General features: G+C 43.0%; 1 protein-coding gene across 2 annotated transcripts in view; it reads right to left on the bottom strand.

The window, feature by feature from the left end:
• Positions 1-16,981, bottom strand: part of gpm6ba (glycoprotein M6Ba) — a 121,500-nt gene that overhangs the window by 37,847 nt on the left and 66,672 nt on the right. For both annotated transcript variants that reach the window (XM_077232268.1, XM_077232270.1), the window contains exon 2: positions 25-211. In XM_077232268.1, coding sequence (XP_077088383.1) covers positions 25-211 — 187 coding nt within the window. The remainder of the gene's footprint in view (positions 1-24; positions 212-16,981) is intronic.

The following is a 16,981-nucleotide window of genomic DNA, read 5'->3' as shown; positions in this document are numbered from 1 at the left end:
GGCCATTTATACGAGCACACTTACACATCAATGAGGGTAGCATGGTCAGAGGTGATGCGAGAAAAGTGGTTTTCTACCATGGTCACAGTGCCCGTAAGTGCCACATGCCCACAGCCGCAGAACAGAGCCACACCCGAAAAGCACAAGATGGTGGCCACCAAAGAGGCATAGGGGACACCGCCCAGACACTTGATGCAACATTCGAAGCAGCCTGTAGGGGGAGAAAAAGACATTTGGTGTTTTTTCGAAATTCGCTTTAGCAAATGCTGCTTCCTTTTTGCTGTGCTTGCACGCGCTGAATTAAAGTTAAAGCGCATGGTTCGTGGTCATTTTTATTTTTTTATTAATCACGCATATATTATAAGTATTGTTTTTGAACACTGAACATATAGAGAGTCGATTGTATTACTCTTATTGATAGATTTCTAAGACCACATGAAATCAGACTTTTTTATTGCTTTAGCCTCATTGAGACAAAATCATGTCATATGAAATCAGATGGCCATCGGTGACAATCCATCTTCACGCTCACGTCATGTTACATGGGGTGAGACTGTTACTGTAAGATGAAGATTTTAATTAAAAACACTTCCAAATGCATTTCAATGATTAGATTTTAGCCAACATTGAATGGAAATTTGAAAATACTAGCATTTTTATCTATAGTGACACTTTCTGACAAATGGGAAAAAAATTCTCTTTTAGAACAGACGTAATAAAAAATTTAGAATGAGGATTCTAGAAATTGTAATTCTCTTCTATCTTAAGCACTGCCCTTTAGTGATCGGTTGATATCGATTTATTTGATGGCGAATGCTGATATAGCAGATAGAGCAGATGTCCGATATAAATCACACGCATAACACTTGCTCAAACTAAATTTATATTTATTTTACTTAATATTTACTAAATTGGAAATAAATAATTTGAAAATGAATAAAAAATTAAATCTGTAAAAAAAACTGAAATAAAATAAGTTTGTGCACACTGGAAATCATATTTAAAGGATTTCACATCATATATTCAAAGGAAGACAAGGGAACACTTAATTTGACATACAGCACACAGTGAACATGGCATGAATACGATATAGTGGCCAACTGGATAGAAAGATAGATAGCAGAACAGTTTGAAATCAGGGATTTAAAGTTTGTCGATCATGTGTCTCAAGTGACAGCTAAACTCTCCTGTCCGCATCCGATTCGCACGGACCGACAATCACGCACAGAGTACACATTTACAAATGCACACCTCAGACGATCTGACAGCTGGATTCGACTAAGTCTGCAATGTTTTTAAAATTAAAAGTTTATTAGATATTCAAGCACTTGTTTAAATTATATAAATGTGTATTTGCTGAATGCTGACAGTAGATGAGAAAGTATTATAGTGTTTGCCTTTCAATTGTTTATAATTAGGGTTGTAGTCACCAAGTCAAGACCAAGACCAGTGTGTGTTGAGAGGAAAACAACCTTATCTGAAATTATCTTATTTATCTAAATTATTATTAGTCAACATTACTAATAATGTAAAAGGAAAAACAATACAATACTTATATCATACAGTAATAACATATAATACGTATAGTAACGGGTAATATAATAACGTATAAGACAAAACTGTTAAACAGAGAATGTAGGCCTAATCTAAAGAATGAGAATAGGAGTACAGTGTGCTCAGGCGCAGGTCCAGATAAAAGTTCCACTTCCGACACATTGGCCAAACAGAAAAACGTATCAGTCGATGTGATAATAAGCAAATGTCAAATATCAGCCGATATATTGGCCTTGGCGATATATCGGTCGACCACTACTGCCCTTTTAATAAGTGAACATGTAATGTTTCATACTCAATTCATATCTTCTGATGAGGATTCTGTGCACAGAGAAGTCCCTGCCGATTAATTTTGTTCTCTGCCTATGTATCTTCTTTCAAAGACATTAAACAACTCAAACTCCCCCCATACATTAAGAATGCATCATCTAATGAATAAGAGATGGACTGCAGCTTATGATCTGTAGACATCTGTTATGCAAAAAAAGAGTGTTGAGTGTGTGCCTGAGAAACGTCTCGGTTACGTATGTAACCCTCTCCGTTCCCTGCTCAGGGAACGAGGGTTACATACGTAACCGAGACGTTCCCTTTCGTAGTCACTACGAGTTCCGTCGTGATGACGAATGGGGTTCCAGTCTAATCACGCCACCTTCTGTGCTGTCTTCCAGTGCCAAGGAGTCCTACTTAACACAGGAATACCAAGGTAATATGCAAGTCAGTGCCATCCCAAAGTGTGTGTGTGTGTGTGTGTGTGTGGGGGGGGGGGGGGCACAGGGTGGAATGTTTCAACCCCAGGGGTGGCAAGGTGGCTTGCCAAGCGAAAGACACATGCTCAGAGAGGCTTACAGTGGAAATACACATGTGGGGGTCGCCCAGAGGGGGAACCATGCACATGGCGGCACCTAGCCAACGCGAAAGCTGCCGGTGGCATTACTCTGGCTTTTGACATCAACAGTGCTGGAGGAACTCAGGGCTTTCGGAGAAGCTCACCTGAGGAAGTATCGCACGTATCCAGTCCGTGGAGTGGAATGGCGACCAAGCGAAGACACCTGAGCGGATCCAGTACTAGCTGGTTGAAGCGAGTACATGAGAGGACACTGGCTCCACTCGGAGATTGTAGAATCTGGTGAATGTGTTAGGTGTCGCCCAGCCTGCAGCTCTTCAGATGTCTGTTAGCGAGGCGCCATGCGCTAGAGCCCAAGAGGACGCCACACTCCGGGTGGAGTGGGCAGTCACACCAAGGGGGCACGGTCGACCTTGCTGCTGGTATGCCAAGGCAATGGCGTCCACTATCCAGTGAGACAACCTTTGCTTGGAAAGAGCCTTTCCCTTCAGCTTCCCACCATAACACACAAAGAGCTGGTCTGAGGTCCTGAAACACTGCGTCCTGTCTACATAGGCGCGGAGAGCGCGTACTGGACAGAGCAGTGCAAGGCTGGGTCTGCCTCCTCCAGGGGCAGCGCTTGCAGGTTCACCACCTGGTCCCGGAAGGGAGTGGTAGGCGGGCCGTCGGGACAGAATCAACGTCAGTCTGCTCATGGGCGGCTTGGGCACGTATCCAGGCCGGGGTCTCAGGATCACGTGAGAGTAAGCCGGCCCGAACTCCAGGCACGCTTCGTCAACGGAGAATGCGTGCAGGTCCCCTACCCTCTTGATGGAGGCCAGTGCAACCAGGAGCGCTGTCTTCATAGACAGGAATTCAAGCTATACTGATTGCAGGGGCTCAAATGGAGCACTCTTCAGGGCAGTTAGAACCACTGAGAGGTCCCAAGAGGAAACGAGAGGAGGGCGAGGCGGATTTAGTCTCCTCGCTCCTCTCAGGAACCTGATAACCGGGTCGTGCTTCCCCACCGACTTACCTTCGATGAGGTCATGGTGTGCGGCAATAGCGGCAACGTAGACCTTCAGGGTGAAGGAAAGCACAACGCTGATCGAGCATCTACGGGGGTCTTCTCGGTGAGAAGAGCACCAGCTGACGAAGAGGTTCCACTTCGACGCATAGACGTGTCACGTGGACGACGCCCTAGCGGAAGTGATGGTAGCCACCACCACTTGTGGTAGGGTACTCAAACCTGCCTCGTCCCATCAAGGAGCCGCACGTGGAGGTTCCAGAGATCGGGACAAGGGTGCCATAGGGTGCCCCGTCCCTGAGGAAGAAGGTTCTTCCTCAGGGACGAACAGATCTATCTGTGCGTCCCCGAACTGGTCCCAAATCAGCTGGACCGACTGGGGATGGAGTCGCCATTCTCCAGGGAGTGGCTGAAGCCGTGAGAGCTCGTCGGCTGCACAGTTCAGGGCTCCGGGGATATAAATGGCATGAAGCGACCTCAGATGCTTCTGACTCCATATGAGGAGGTGGCGAGCGAGTTGCGACATACGGCGGTGGCGTAGACCACCTTGATGGTTGATGTACGCTACAGTGGCGGTATTGTCTGAGCGGACTAGTACGTGTTGGTTCTTGAGCACGGCCCGGAAGCGGCGCAAAGCAAGACGTATGGCCAGCAACTCGAGGCAATAGACATGCCAGAGGCGACGGGGTCCTGTCCACGTCCATTGCATATGGCACCCCAGCCCGTGGAGGTGGCATCTGTCGTTACAACAACATGCCGCAAAGCTCGTTCCAGGGGCACTCCGGCCCGTAGAAAACTGAGGTTCGACCACGGGGTGAAGGTCTGACGGCAGGTCGGAGTAACTGTTACTCGGAGGGTGCCGTGTTGCCATGCCCACCTCGGGACTCGGTCGGCAGTGACTGCGCGCGCTCGCTCGTAAGCTGCGCGGACATGGCGACCGAGTCGATATCCATACCGAGAAAAGAGATCCTCTGCACGGGGCAAAGTTTGCTCTTCCTCCAGTTGACCCGAAGGCCCAGACGAGCTAGGTGCCGAAGCACTAGGTCCCTGTGTTCGCAAACCTGAACTCGAGAGTGAGCTATGATCAGCCAGTCGTCGATATAACTCAGGATGTGAACCCCGTGTTCCCGAAGGGGAACAAGGGCAGCCTCGACGACCTTCGTGAAGATGCGAGGAGACAGGGCTAGCCCGAAAGGGAAAACCGCGTACTGGATGCCTGCCCCTCGAAAGAAAACCGAGGAGAATGGAGACATGAAAGTAGGCGTCCTTCAGGTCGATCGCTGCAAACCAATCCTTGGGCCGTATGCATTCGAAAACGCGTTTGAGCATCTTGAATGGGGTGGGAGCCGCGGGGGGGCGCCCTCGGCGGTGGGCAGACCGAGGGATCTGAGCAGATGGCGGGGCCGTCGGGACAGAATCAACCTCAGTCTGCTCCAACGCCGAGGAGCCCGTCTCAAGAGCGCCGCTTAACCCGGCGTGTAGCGGGGGCCGGGCTGGAGAGGGCTGTGGCGTCCGCCCGCGGCCCCCAGAGCCGGCCCGTGAACGGGCGGGGTGGGAGCCGCGGGAGGGCGCCTTCGGCAGTGGGCAGACCGAGGGATCTGAGCGGACGGCGGGGCCGTCGGCAGAGAATCAACGTCAGTCTGCTCATGGGCGGCTGAGAGCTGTTGGGCAAGCTCTCAACCGCACCGCCGAAGAGGCCGACCGGGTCCGCGCGACATCCAGCACATCAGACAGGTTCAGCCACAGAATGGTGAGCATCACCTGACCCAGGGAGCGTACGGCCACTTTCGTCGCTCAGATAGCAAGGTCAGTGGCGGCCCGCAGCTCAGTGAAGAGCCCTGGGTCAGTCCCGCCCTCGTGCAGGTCCATGAGCATCTGGGTCAGGTGGACCAGCAGAATGACCATGGCATGCAGTGAGGCGGCTGCCAGTCCCGTGGCGCATCACAACAGAGCGTTCAGCCGGGGGGACCCCAGTGTACTCATGGGCAGCGGCCCCATCGAGGGGAGGAAAGGCGGATGAGATCAGCGAGCGGTCCCGAGAAGACAAGGGGGTCTTCTTGGACTTCGAGATCTCATCATGCACGTCCGGGAAGAGAGGTATTGGGGTTTGCCGTGGACGAGGGTCGGCAGCCTTACCCAAAACCCATCGTCCCAGGAAAGCATGGCCGTCATCTCCGGATCAGACTCAGGCACAGCCGTATGCACACCGGAAGGTGGCAGCTGTGACGAGCCCTCACTTCCAGAAGACTCAAACCCACCTAGTGATGCTGCAACAGACATGGCATCTTCCTCTGTAGCTTCAACTGAAACACGCGGGCCACCAGAGGGTAGACTCGGGGGAATCAGCAGTTCATTAGCGGGCACCGTCATTGAAGAGGGGGGCTGGGGTCGCGGACACATAGTCGGCGCCTTGATCCAGACCGTAACCCTCAGGTCACCCTGGCCACCAGCCGAAGATCGGGGGGTGGAAGAGGGGACTCTCACTCTTGCGAGTTCACCGAGTCTCGACCTATATATGATGCGATGATCACGTTCCCAGCGAGAACATGAGTCACCCACGAGCGCTGTTCAAGCATGATCAAAGCCCAAACACACTAGACAGCGCTCGTGCCCATCAGAATCCGATACCAGTCCGCTGCAACCAGAAATGCACGGGCGAGCCGTCTTTAAAAAGACGTGCCGCGTGCGAGCTCTTTTATGAGAGGAGAAAAAAAATCTGCGATGTTGAAGCACACAGGGAGACACACACACACACTGGCAGATCACTGCACAGATCAGCAGGCACTGTGAGCTCGCTGCAGATCGCCGTCACATCAACACCGGAGAGAGAAGCTCGTCTCGTAGAGCGAAGTCAGAGATGACTGTGGAGTGAAGAAATACTCTTGGCTCAGAAGCGAAAACATATCTGCCTGTTGCCGGCGTCCTCCTTTTATACCCACGAGGTAAGGCGGAGATACGCTATGCAAATTCCGCAGACCCATGGCATTTCGTTGCCATTGGCTCGTTTTGTAATACTCGAAGTCGATAGGTTACATTGGATTTACATCAGAAGTAGAAGAATGTACGCGATTTGAAGACAAGAAAGATGTAAGGTAAGAAATGTAGTATGAATTATATTAGTTAGTGTTATTGTTGCATAAACTTAGCATTCCAGTTGAACTGTTGCTAGACTAAAATTTATGAAATCGACAGAAACATGTTGAAATATGAACTATAGCCTAGACAGGCAGGAAATGTATATAGAGATCGCTAAGACATGTGACCAACTGGGCGGCAACGTCATCAGAACGCAAAGAATTATGGGTATGTTTGGCCCGTTTACATCGGTTTACATGGGCTGGCATAGCAGACTAGTGTTCTGGCATGAAAAAATAAATAAAAATAGCGTGAAAAACAGAATATAATCCTACAAAATGCAGCGGGCTAAAGAAAACATTGTCGGACCATACCAGAAAACTGTCGTCCGTTCAAAAGTATGCTAAAGTTTTAAGCACCACACTCCTCGCTCTCTCTCATCTATCTGCATGCAATCGCAATTCATGTCAAGATTGCAATGCTGGAGTGTGTGCGTGTGTGTGTGTGTGTGTGTGTGTGTGTGTGTGTGTGTGTGTGTGTGTGTGTGTGTGTGTGTGTGTGTGTGTGTGTGTGTGTGTGTGTTTGTGCGCCCGCGAGAGAGAGAGGCGCGGGCGCGATCGAACTGTGTGTGTGTGTGTGTGTGTGTGTGTGTGTGTGTGTGTGTGTGTGTGTGTGAGAGAGAGAGAGAGAGAGGCGCGATCGAACAGTGGAAACATAAAACATACTCCCTCATTTTGTTCATAGAGGTTATCATTCAAACTGCAAAGTGTTTACTTATATTTGTGTAACTTACACTCGCAATAAAACACAACATTGTGCTTTTGTCACACTCTAAACTCTTGTCAAGCTGTAACATACAACTGTCACCCAACCAAACACACACAGTTTTAAAAGCAACATCCAACCCCATTTCAAAACAGTCTGTGGGTTACATCTTGGACATTAATCATATCGCATTGGTTTTCATTTCTTTTCTTCAGAGCAGTTACATATTCTACATTGATTAAAAAAAATCAAATGTGTTTTTAATGGTAGTATAATTTTATACGTAAATCAATTATTTACCATTCAGATGAGAATAAAGTTAGGGTTCATTAAAATTAAGGAAAACAAATATATTGATCCGTTCTTAAAGGATAATTCAGGTATTTAGCACTTTGAGTCTATTTTCTAGTTTGTTTTGGATGAACTAAGTTTGAGTGGTGGGTATAGAATTTTGACGATGGGTTCTGTCTCGACTTTTTGAATCTTTTAGAATCGCCTCTGACCGCTTCAGAGTGAGTGTCTATGAGCATACACAAACATGTCCTTAAAATAACCCGTAATGTTCGTTTTCAAAACTGTGCAAGAAGTACTATTGCAGTTTATAACACAGCAGGTAGACGGCATCTAGAACACTGCGTTCTTCCCTCCATGCAATCAAGTCTGGCGCCTTCTGTTTGTGCCGCGGATTCCCAAAATGCTTTGCGTTCACCACTGGTAATACGTCACGATGACGTCACATTAGCAATCTCTATACATTTCATGTACGACACGATAATGTTTTTATGTTTGATAATAAATGTTTGATACACAGCATAATGTTAGGCTAGTATCAGTGTTTACTCTAATATGGTGAATATTATAATTGTCTATTCGTTACAAACTGTGTTTGTAACGAATGGAAACATTTGAAGTAACATATCCATATATTTTTTTCTAGTGTAACGTTACTGAAGTGTCAATTTTTAACGATTTATAGGCCACATGCTATAGGAATTATTATAGGAATATAATTATTTGGAATTAAAATCGCCCCACATCATCACATACCCTTCACCATACCTAGAGATTAGCATGGGGTACTTTCCATAAGATCATCTCTCAATGCAAATCAAACCAGCTATTAGGCTAACTGAAATAAAACCATGTCTATATGGTGAAGGGTGTGTGATGATTGTGGGGCTATCTTAATTCTAAAGGCCAAGGGAATATCAGGATGCATAGTATCCTGGATCCATGAGATAACTAGCCTTTAAAAATAAATATCTTCCTGCGTCTATGGGAATTTAACATAGAGGTGTCCAGACTTATGCACCCTGTATTTTAAGGAAGAACATTTCATTATTTGCGTACATTATTCATTCACAAAGAAAATTGGTGTCCTTAAAGGTTGGAGTTTACCTCATTTTTTGAATTAAGGCATTAAGATGATTTTTTTATTTCTCTTTTTAGTCAACTTTAGCATGGGTGTGTTCACTTATTCTAAGCACTGTCTGTGTGTGTGTGTGTGTGTGTGTGTGTGTGTGTGTGTGTGTGTGTGTGTGTGTGTGTGTGTGTGTGTGTGTGTGTGTGTGTGTGTGTGTGTGTGTGTGTGTGTGTGTGTATATGTGTGTGTGTGTGTGTGTGTGTGTGTGTGTGTGTGTATATGTGTGTGTGTGTGTGTGTGTGTGTGTGTGTGTGTGTGTGTGTGTGTGTGTGTGTGTATACATAATTAAATCGCAATTTTAACCAGAAAAATCTACAATGTATGCCCAAAGTTGTGCAGCCACATATCAGCATGTTCACAGGTTTTTATTTTTTTATTTTATTTTTTACAGGGACCTGATGCCATTGATGAGTCCTGCTGACTTCAACATTCACAGGAGACTCTGTACATGAACATGGTAAAATGAAAAATCAAACACCTTGGAAATGACAGGTATGTACTATGTTTCAGGAATGACACAAAGGTGTGTGACTGTTCAAACTTCTGTCTTTAGATCAGTGTGTTTACTAATGTGCTTGTTTGTCCTTTGTTGTGTATCTTTGGATTATGTTGTGTTGTAAATAAATCCAAACAATCTAAAAGCCAATATTTTTTAAATCTCCTCATTCTTTGTGCAAGGCTCCTCATAATGATAGGCATTCGCATAAAGCTTTCTCACACAAAACACGTCATACAAAGTTTAAAAGACTTTATTGTCTTATCTGAATGAGTAGTCAGGATGATTTTCACGTAGTTTTGGAGCAAATATTCTAGGCTATGTGATACAATTTTCAAAAGTCTTGTGAAGACATAATCAATATGTGTTTCATGACCTTATTTCAGTGACAATTCTTTTTAGTTTTTCACAAACCACGCATAAACGTCATTATCTCAAAACTACAAACTTTTACAAACTTTTACCTACATGCTGCTGACATATTTTTGTAGCAGAGTTTGTGCTGAATACAGTGTAATAAGACTTTAGCCATGAAAATGTCACAAGTAACAGAAATAAGCACAAATGTCAGAGCATGTCAGAACACCTCCAGGACCTAGAAAACGGCTTAACAGAGGGTTAAGCTCCACTGATTGCAGAGGCTCACAGGGAGCACTCTGCAGGGCAGTTAAAACCGCTGAGAGGTCCCAAGAGGGAACGAGATGAGGACGAGGAGGATTGAGACTCCTCGCTCCTTTCAGGAACCAGATGATCAGGTCGTGCTTTCCCACGGACTTACCTTCGACTGTGTCGTGATGTGTGGCGATAGCGGCAACATACACTTTCAGGGTGGAGGGTGACAGCCTTCGCTCCAACCCATCTTGCAGGAAGGAAAGCACGACACTGATCGGGCTTTTTCTGGGGTCTTCTCGGTGAGAAGAGCACCAGTTGATGAAGACGTTCCACTTCAACGCATAGGCATGTCTCATGGACGATGGTCTAGCGGAAGTGATGGTAGCCACCATGATAGGGTACTCAAACCTGCCTCGTCCCGTCCAGGAGCCACACGTGGAGGTTCCAAAGATAGGGACCGGGGTGCCATAGGGTGCCCCGTATTGTTGCTTTCGTCAACAAAAATTATGACTAAATATCGTTGTCAACGAAACTTTATCATGTGACGAAAACAAGACGAGACGCAACGTAAATGCTGGTCATGTGACGATGACTATAATTAAATGTATAATGCAATATTGTTGACGAATAAAAACGAGACTAAATGTGGTTTACAAAATAAAAACTATGCTAAAATGGCTCTTCATTTTCGTTGACCAAAACGAGACGAGACGAAATGTTATAACGTTATTTCATCTCGTTTAGTCGCGTTATTATTATTATTTTGCAGTATTTCTGTTTCCTGTGTCTCACTTCAGGGGCTGCATCAGGTTGCACTGCGCAGACGCAGGCAACGTCACTTCCTCAAGCCCCACTCGCGGCATTATTTAGAAGATGCAGCTGCGTGAGTTACGGCTGTTTCACACATACTCCGTGTGAAGTGCTTGTGCGGTGCGTGTTGCGGTGTGTATGCAGGAGCAGCACGCGCTGTTGTGCTTTCACATATCTATGGCTGTACCACAATCACAACATTTATTATCTATTTTTTATTTCAAATCAATATTTTTATTATCAGCAACTTTTATAAATTAGTGCAAAAAAGTTTCAGCATTGCGATTCTATTTGTACACAGTAGTTATAGGTCTACACTCTTTCACAGACGTATGCACGCTTAAACTCAATACACATAAAAAACGTATTATTCAATGCATTACTTCTATAAAGATTTATATATTAAGTTGATCAAGCAAGTGGCAAAACATTTAAACATGTAGGCCTACTTATGTTAAAATCGTAAACATTTTATATTAAAACATACAGTTGACAAAAACAGCTCTCTCATACTTTTTCTTTTGCAAGTAAATCTTTTTTACAAGAAATATTGTGGGTCACAAATAACTTGTTTTTCCACCTCCAGGAAGAGACAAGTACATCCATTACGTCGCGTTGTTGAGGTACTGTGTAGTTTTCCTTGCTTTTTTTTTCAGTTGCTTATAAACATATTAATGGCAAAGGTTTAATTACACTCTATCTAGCACAAACAGGGCTACCATAATATGGTGGCAACATGTATGTATATGTTTGTATTTTTGAGAGAATATTGTTTATACATGGATATTGAAAAAAACAAAAACTTAAATTGTCTGAAAAAAGGCCACAAAACACATACTAACTACACTGGTGTTCAGGGACAGGCATTAAACTGGTTTAGATCGTACTTATCAGACCGTTATCATTTTCTCTGTTTAAATGGGGAAAAATTGAAGATAACGTCAGTAGACTATGGAGTGCCGCAAGGATCGGTGTTAGAGCCTCTGCTATTCTCAATATATATGCTGCCACTTGTTATAAAAAAACATGGAATTAATTTCCACTGTTATGCTGATGACACTCAATTATATATTTCATCACGACCAGATGAAAACAACAACTCATCTAAATTGACAGAGTGTCTCAAAGATATAAAATGCTGGATGACGTGTAATTTCCTGCTATTAAATTCAGATAAAACGGAGGTATTACTTATTGGTCCAAAAAACTACCCACAAAACCTTGTACAATACAACTTTAATTTAGAAGGATGTCCTGTTACTTTATCCACTAGAGTAAAATACCTGGGTGTTATACTAGTGTAGGGTATCTGGCTAAATCATGGGTCGTTCATCTGAACACATATGAATGCACATTCCTTCTGAAATCACAAAGCGTTTAGCCTCTGAACTCATCGAGGCAAATTACGTATTAGGCTCCGGCCAGTCTGCAATAGACGATTCGGGTGACAATTTTATGGCACCCAGAAGTTCAACTGGCAACAAGACACAGAGCTTCAAAGAGATGTGTTATCACCCAACAACTGAAATTGCAGATTCAAATGTGCTGTCTGAACACAAAGAGTCATAAAATCTCCCTTCAAAGGGACCACTTCGGATTGGCTCACATACTCCAAGAGGGTGTGACGTCTTCACCCCTTTTAATTGACTGATAGAGATCAGTCTCTCTCTCGTACTTCTCCTCTCTTCCTCGTCACCATGTAACAGCTCCCCGTGATCCCCACTCCGGAGACCTTTTGTTTGTTTTTTTATTTAAGTTTTTAGTTTCCACTTTCGAATTCTCCTTGGTTCATTTCCACCAACGAGTGAAATTAACTTAGTCTGAATTATCAACCGGCAACTTCACCTCAAACGGACATTCAAAATCGCCGCGCTTGGCTCGCTCTGGAAGAACGAGTAAACACGTGACGCTCCCAGGATCGAGACACACACGCCTTCTTCATATAAGCCACACAAAAGAGCTATTGTGCAAGTATTTTGTTTACTAAGCTTTCATAGCAGTAAGATTTGATTTTGATTTCTTGTGGTCTCTCGGAGGGTTTTGTCCAGGTGAATTTTGCAGAACTGTGATCCTTACGGATCTCTCTCTCTCTCTCTCTCTCTCTCTCTCTCTCTCTCTCTCTCTCTCTCTCTCTCTCTCTCTCTCTCTCTCATTCTCTCTATCTCTTTATTGATGCATTCTCTTTCATTATGTCGTTGCCATTATTGTGTTTGTAAATACATTTATTGTTTGTTATAACCGGTATACGTAACTTTGTCTTTATTAAATGCATTATATTCATTTATTGATTCTGTATTTTCGCTCATATACAAGTCCCTTTAATGTATACGATCCAAAGCTACGTGCTTTACAAATTTATTGATAGCCTACTTAAAGAATCGAAATAGAACAGGAAGGCTGTTCCTTCTGGCCAGAGGAATAGCTTCTCCTGCAAGTCTATAAAGTAGGATAGTTTTGTGAGGTTTGATTGAGATCGAATCGGTCACAAATTAATCCCCTTTAAGATTATCCCGACGATCGATCTATGGTAGGCATAATTGATATATTAAATATTTAATTATAATCCGTTTTGATTGAGTATTGATATACAATTGAGCTAATTTTAACCTGTTTGTAAAATATAGTCTTATGCAATTAATTATAATCCTTTGTGTTAATTGCCTAAGTACATATATGAACGCAGATGCAGGGAAATATTATCCCTTTTCGGGATATTTAACATCAGGGCCTGAAATTAACACCTGACCATGCGCCAAATGCGGGTGAATTTTGCAATTGGCAGGTAAAACTGTCAATCTACCTGCCACGTTGGCGGGTAGCCAATGAGAATTGAGTGATTCATTAGTTGTTTTTTTTTGCGTCTGTCCGATAACATCAACAATTTTCATTCAAGCAGCTGATTTCTGTGAATGCATGTAAAACTAAATGTATGTTGCAGCACAGGGTGAAGTCAGTATTTACATTAACGACGATTTGAGACAAATAAATGTACATTTAATGTAAAACTATGTAAATGGCGCTCTGTGGTGCGGCAGGATTTTGAACAAGGTCCTGAGCTGTTGCTGGGCGCCGCGGACAGATGCCGAGTGGCGGCGCTGATGTATGTACACTGATAGAAATTAATGTATTAGAATTTTAAAGACGTGGTTCTGCGCAACGCGGCGCCGCGCATCCGGTGTGCGACCCCCTTTAAGGGTAAGTACGGCGTTTTACAAGTAAAGCCCTGTTTTAAGATTGTTTCTGATGAAATCGAACGGTTAAGATTAAAATTTGGACACATGCTGCTTTCCCGAGAATTTTAGGTTTTTGTGTTAGCCAACTGCCACAGTGGCTGGTGGTCAAAAAAGTTAACTTCAGGCCCTGTTTAACCTGTATGATTATCTGGGTCAAACCGTATGAATAATTATTAATTGTGAAATTACTAATTTTAAAATATATATCCCCAAAGCCTGACCCAGGTTTTCGTTACACTAGACCGCAACTTGTCTTTCGAAAATCATATTTCATTTGTTACAAGAACAGCCTTTTTCCACCTTAGAAACATTGCTAAGCTACGTAACATGCTATCTGTTTCTGATGCAGAAAAGTTAGTTCATCCATTCATGACCTCGAGACTAGATTACTGTAATACTTTATTAGCTGGCTGTCCTGCATCCTCAATAAACAAGCTACAGTTAGTGCAAAATGCAGCTGCTAGAGTTCTTACTAGGTCAAGAAAATAAGATCATATAACACCTATTTTATCATCTCTACACTGGTTACCTATTAAGTTCTGTATCAATTACAAAGTATTACTACTGACCTATAAAGCCCTAAATGGTTTAGCTCCTGTGTATTTAATGGACCTTCTATCGCCCTACAATGCATCGCGTTCTTTAAGATCACTAAATTCGAGGATTCTGGTCATTCCTAGGATATCTAAGTCCACTAAAGGAGGGAGGGCGTTCTCGCATTTAGCTCCTAAACTCTGGAATAGCCTTCCTGATATTGTTCGAGGCTCAGACTCACTGTCCAAGTTTAAAACTAGATTAAAGACACATCTCTTTAGCCAAGCATTCACATAATGCTTACCTTTTATACCACTGTTGAATCAGATCGAATGCATTAATATTATGAACAGCAGCTATGCTAATTATCTCCCATCTGTTCTTCTGCTGTTATCTCGGGACGCTAGTCCCGAGGTAAATAGCGTTCGTCAGCTCAAGTTTGTATCCAGCCTCTCACGGAGACTTCAGATGCCCCAACACCTGCGATGAGATGACTAAACACCTGTGAAGAGACGACTCGACGCCAGTGAGGAGACGACTCAACGCCGGCGATATTTTATACCCTAAATTGCTACATGATTAACTAACTGTATTTTTTCTATGTACAGTACATTTCTGAAATGCACTTTCTGTAAAAGCTGCTTTGAAACAATATGTATTGTGAAAAGTGTTATACAAATAAATTTGAATTGAATTGAACTAAATATGTGTCCACAAAAGTGTTGACTAATAGATGTTGTGGCCTAGAGTTTTTGCTTCAAAATGATCTGAAAATCATCCTGCCTAATCATTCACATAAAACAATACATTGAATTAAATTTTGTAAAACACTTTTTGTTTGGAAAGGCAATATGCGAGCGGGCGTAAATAATGCTAATTCACACCTGAGAAGACAATGGCCTGTATAATGAGCGCATAATGAGCTGTATAATGAGCCTTTCACACAGACACACAGGTGTGTCACTGGATACCAAAGAATGTGGGGACAAAAGAAACTATATACATACACACACACACACACACACACACACACACACACACACACACACACACACACACACACACACACACACACACACACACACACACACACACACACATATATATATATATATATAATCCATATAAGTCAAAAGCACATTTTGAGTACATAGACATGCCTGGAAACATATCCTGTTCAAATAGGCTATATGGGCCACTCTACAGAATTTGTTCAAAGTTAGAGTTGGAAACATCTTGAAAAGAAAATCGTCTTTCCCATAAATGTCTAATAAAGTTTTCTTTTTTAAAGTACCCTTACATTGGAACAAATACTATAATAACATCTTAGTTGATGAGTTTATTTTTGACCGGACATACAGTCATGGTCAGAATTAATGGCACCCCTGGTCAAATGATCAAAACTGGCTGTAAAAATTAAATCTGCATCGTTTATCCTTTTGATCTTTCAATCAAAAAATTGCCAAAAATCTAACCTTTCATTGAAGTAAAAGAATTGAAAGTGGAGGGGAAATCACATTATGAAATAAATGTTTTTCTCCAAAACACGTTGGCCACAATTATTGGAACCCTTTTATTAAATACTTTTTGCAATCTCCTTTTTTTAAGATAACAGCTCTGAGTTTTCTCCTATAATGTCTGATGAGTTTGGAGAACACCTGACAGGAGATCAGAGACCATTCCTCCATACAGAATCTCTCCAGATTCTGTAGATTCCCAGATCCATGTTGGTGCTTCTCCTCTTCAGTTCACTCAACTCATCTGGTCAGGGAACTGGGACGGTCATGGCAGAAGCTTCATTTTGTGCTCTGTAACACATGTTTGTGTTGATTTTAATATTTGTTTTGGATCGTTGTCCAGATGGAAGATCCAAACATGGCCCATTATAAGATTTCTAGCAGAAGCCGTCAGGTTTTGATTTTTTATCTGTTGATATTTGATAGAATCCACAATGCCATGTATCTGAACAAGAAGTCCAGGACCTCCAGCAGAAAAATATGCCCACAACATTAAAGATCCAACGGTACATTAAATTGTACACATGGGGTACTTTTTATCCTTGTGTGCACCAAACCCATCTAGCGTGTTTGCTGCCAAAAAGCTCTTTTTTTAGTTTCATCTGACCACAGAACCCTGTGCCGTTTAAAGTTCCAGTCATTCTGACAACTGAATATGCTGGAGTTTTTGTTTTTTTTGTTTTTGGGGATTTTCAATTCTTTAGCTATTATCTTACAGCCACTTTCTATTTTGTGATGCTCAACAATATTTTGATGCACATCATATTTAAACTCCTGTGAAACAAGAAGTCATAGCTAGACAATTTCATGTTCCTAGTCACCGTGGTGTGCTAAAAAAGGGTAAACATTAATGGGAATATTCTTCAGGGATATTTTACTCGTAAAAAAATTCTAGGGGTACCAATAATTGTGGCCAACGTGTTTTGGAGAAAAACATTTATTTAATAATGTGATTTCCCCCCCACTTTCAATTCTTTTACTTCAATGAAAGGTTAGATTTTTGGCAATTTTTTGAATGAACGATCAAAAGTATAGACGAGGCAGATTTATTTTTTACAGCCAGTTTTGATCATATTTACCAGGGGTGCCATTAATTCTGACCATGACTGTAA

This window comes from Siphateles boraxobius, unplaced genomic scaffold, assembly GCF_051911475.1.
Source record: "Siphateles boraxobius isolate OS27281-9 unplaced genomic scaffold, OSU_SipBor_1 17, whole genome shotgun sequence".
Lineage (NCBI taxonomy): Eukaryota > Metazoa > Chordata > Actinopteri > Cypriniformes > Leuciscidae > Siphateles > Siphateles boraxobius.
The sequence above is the reverse complement of the archived record's forward strand: the minus strand, read 5'-3'. Positions and strand labels throughout refer to the sequence as shown.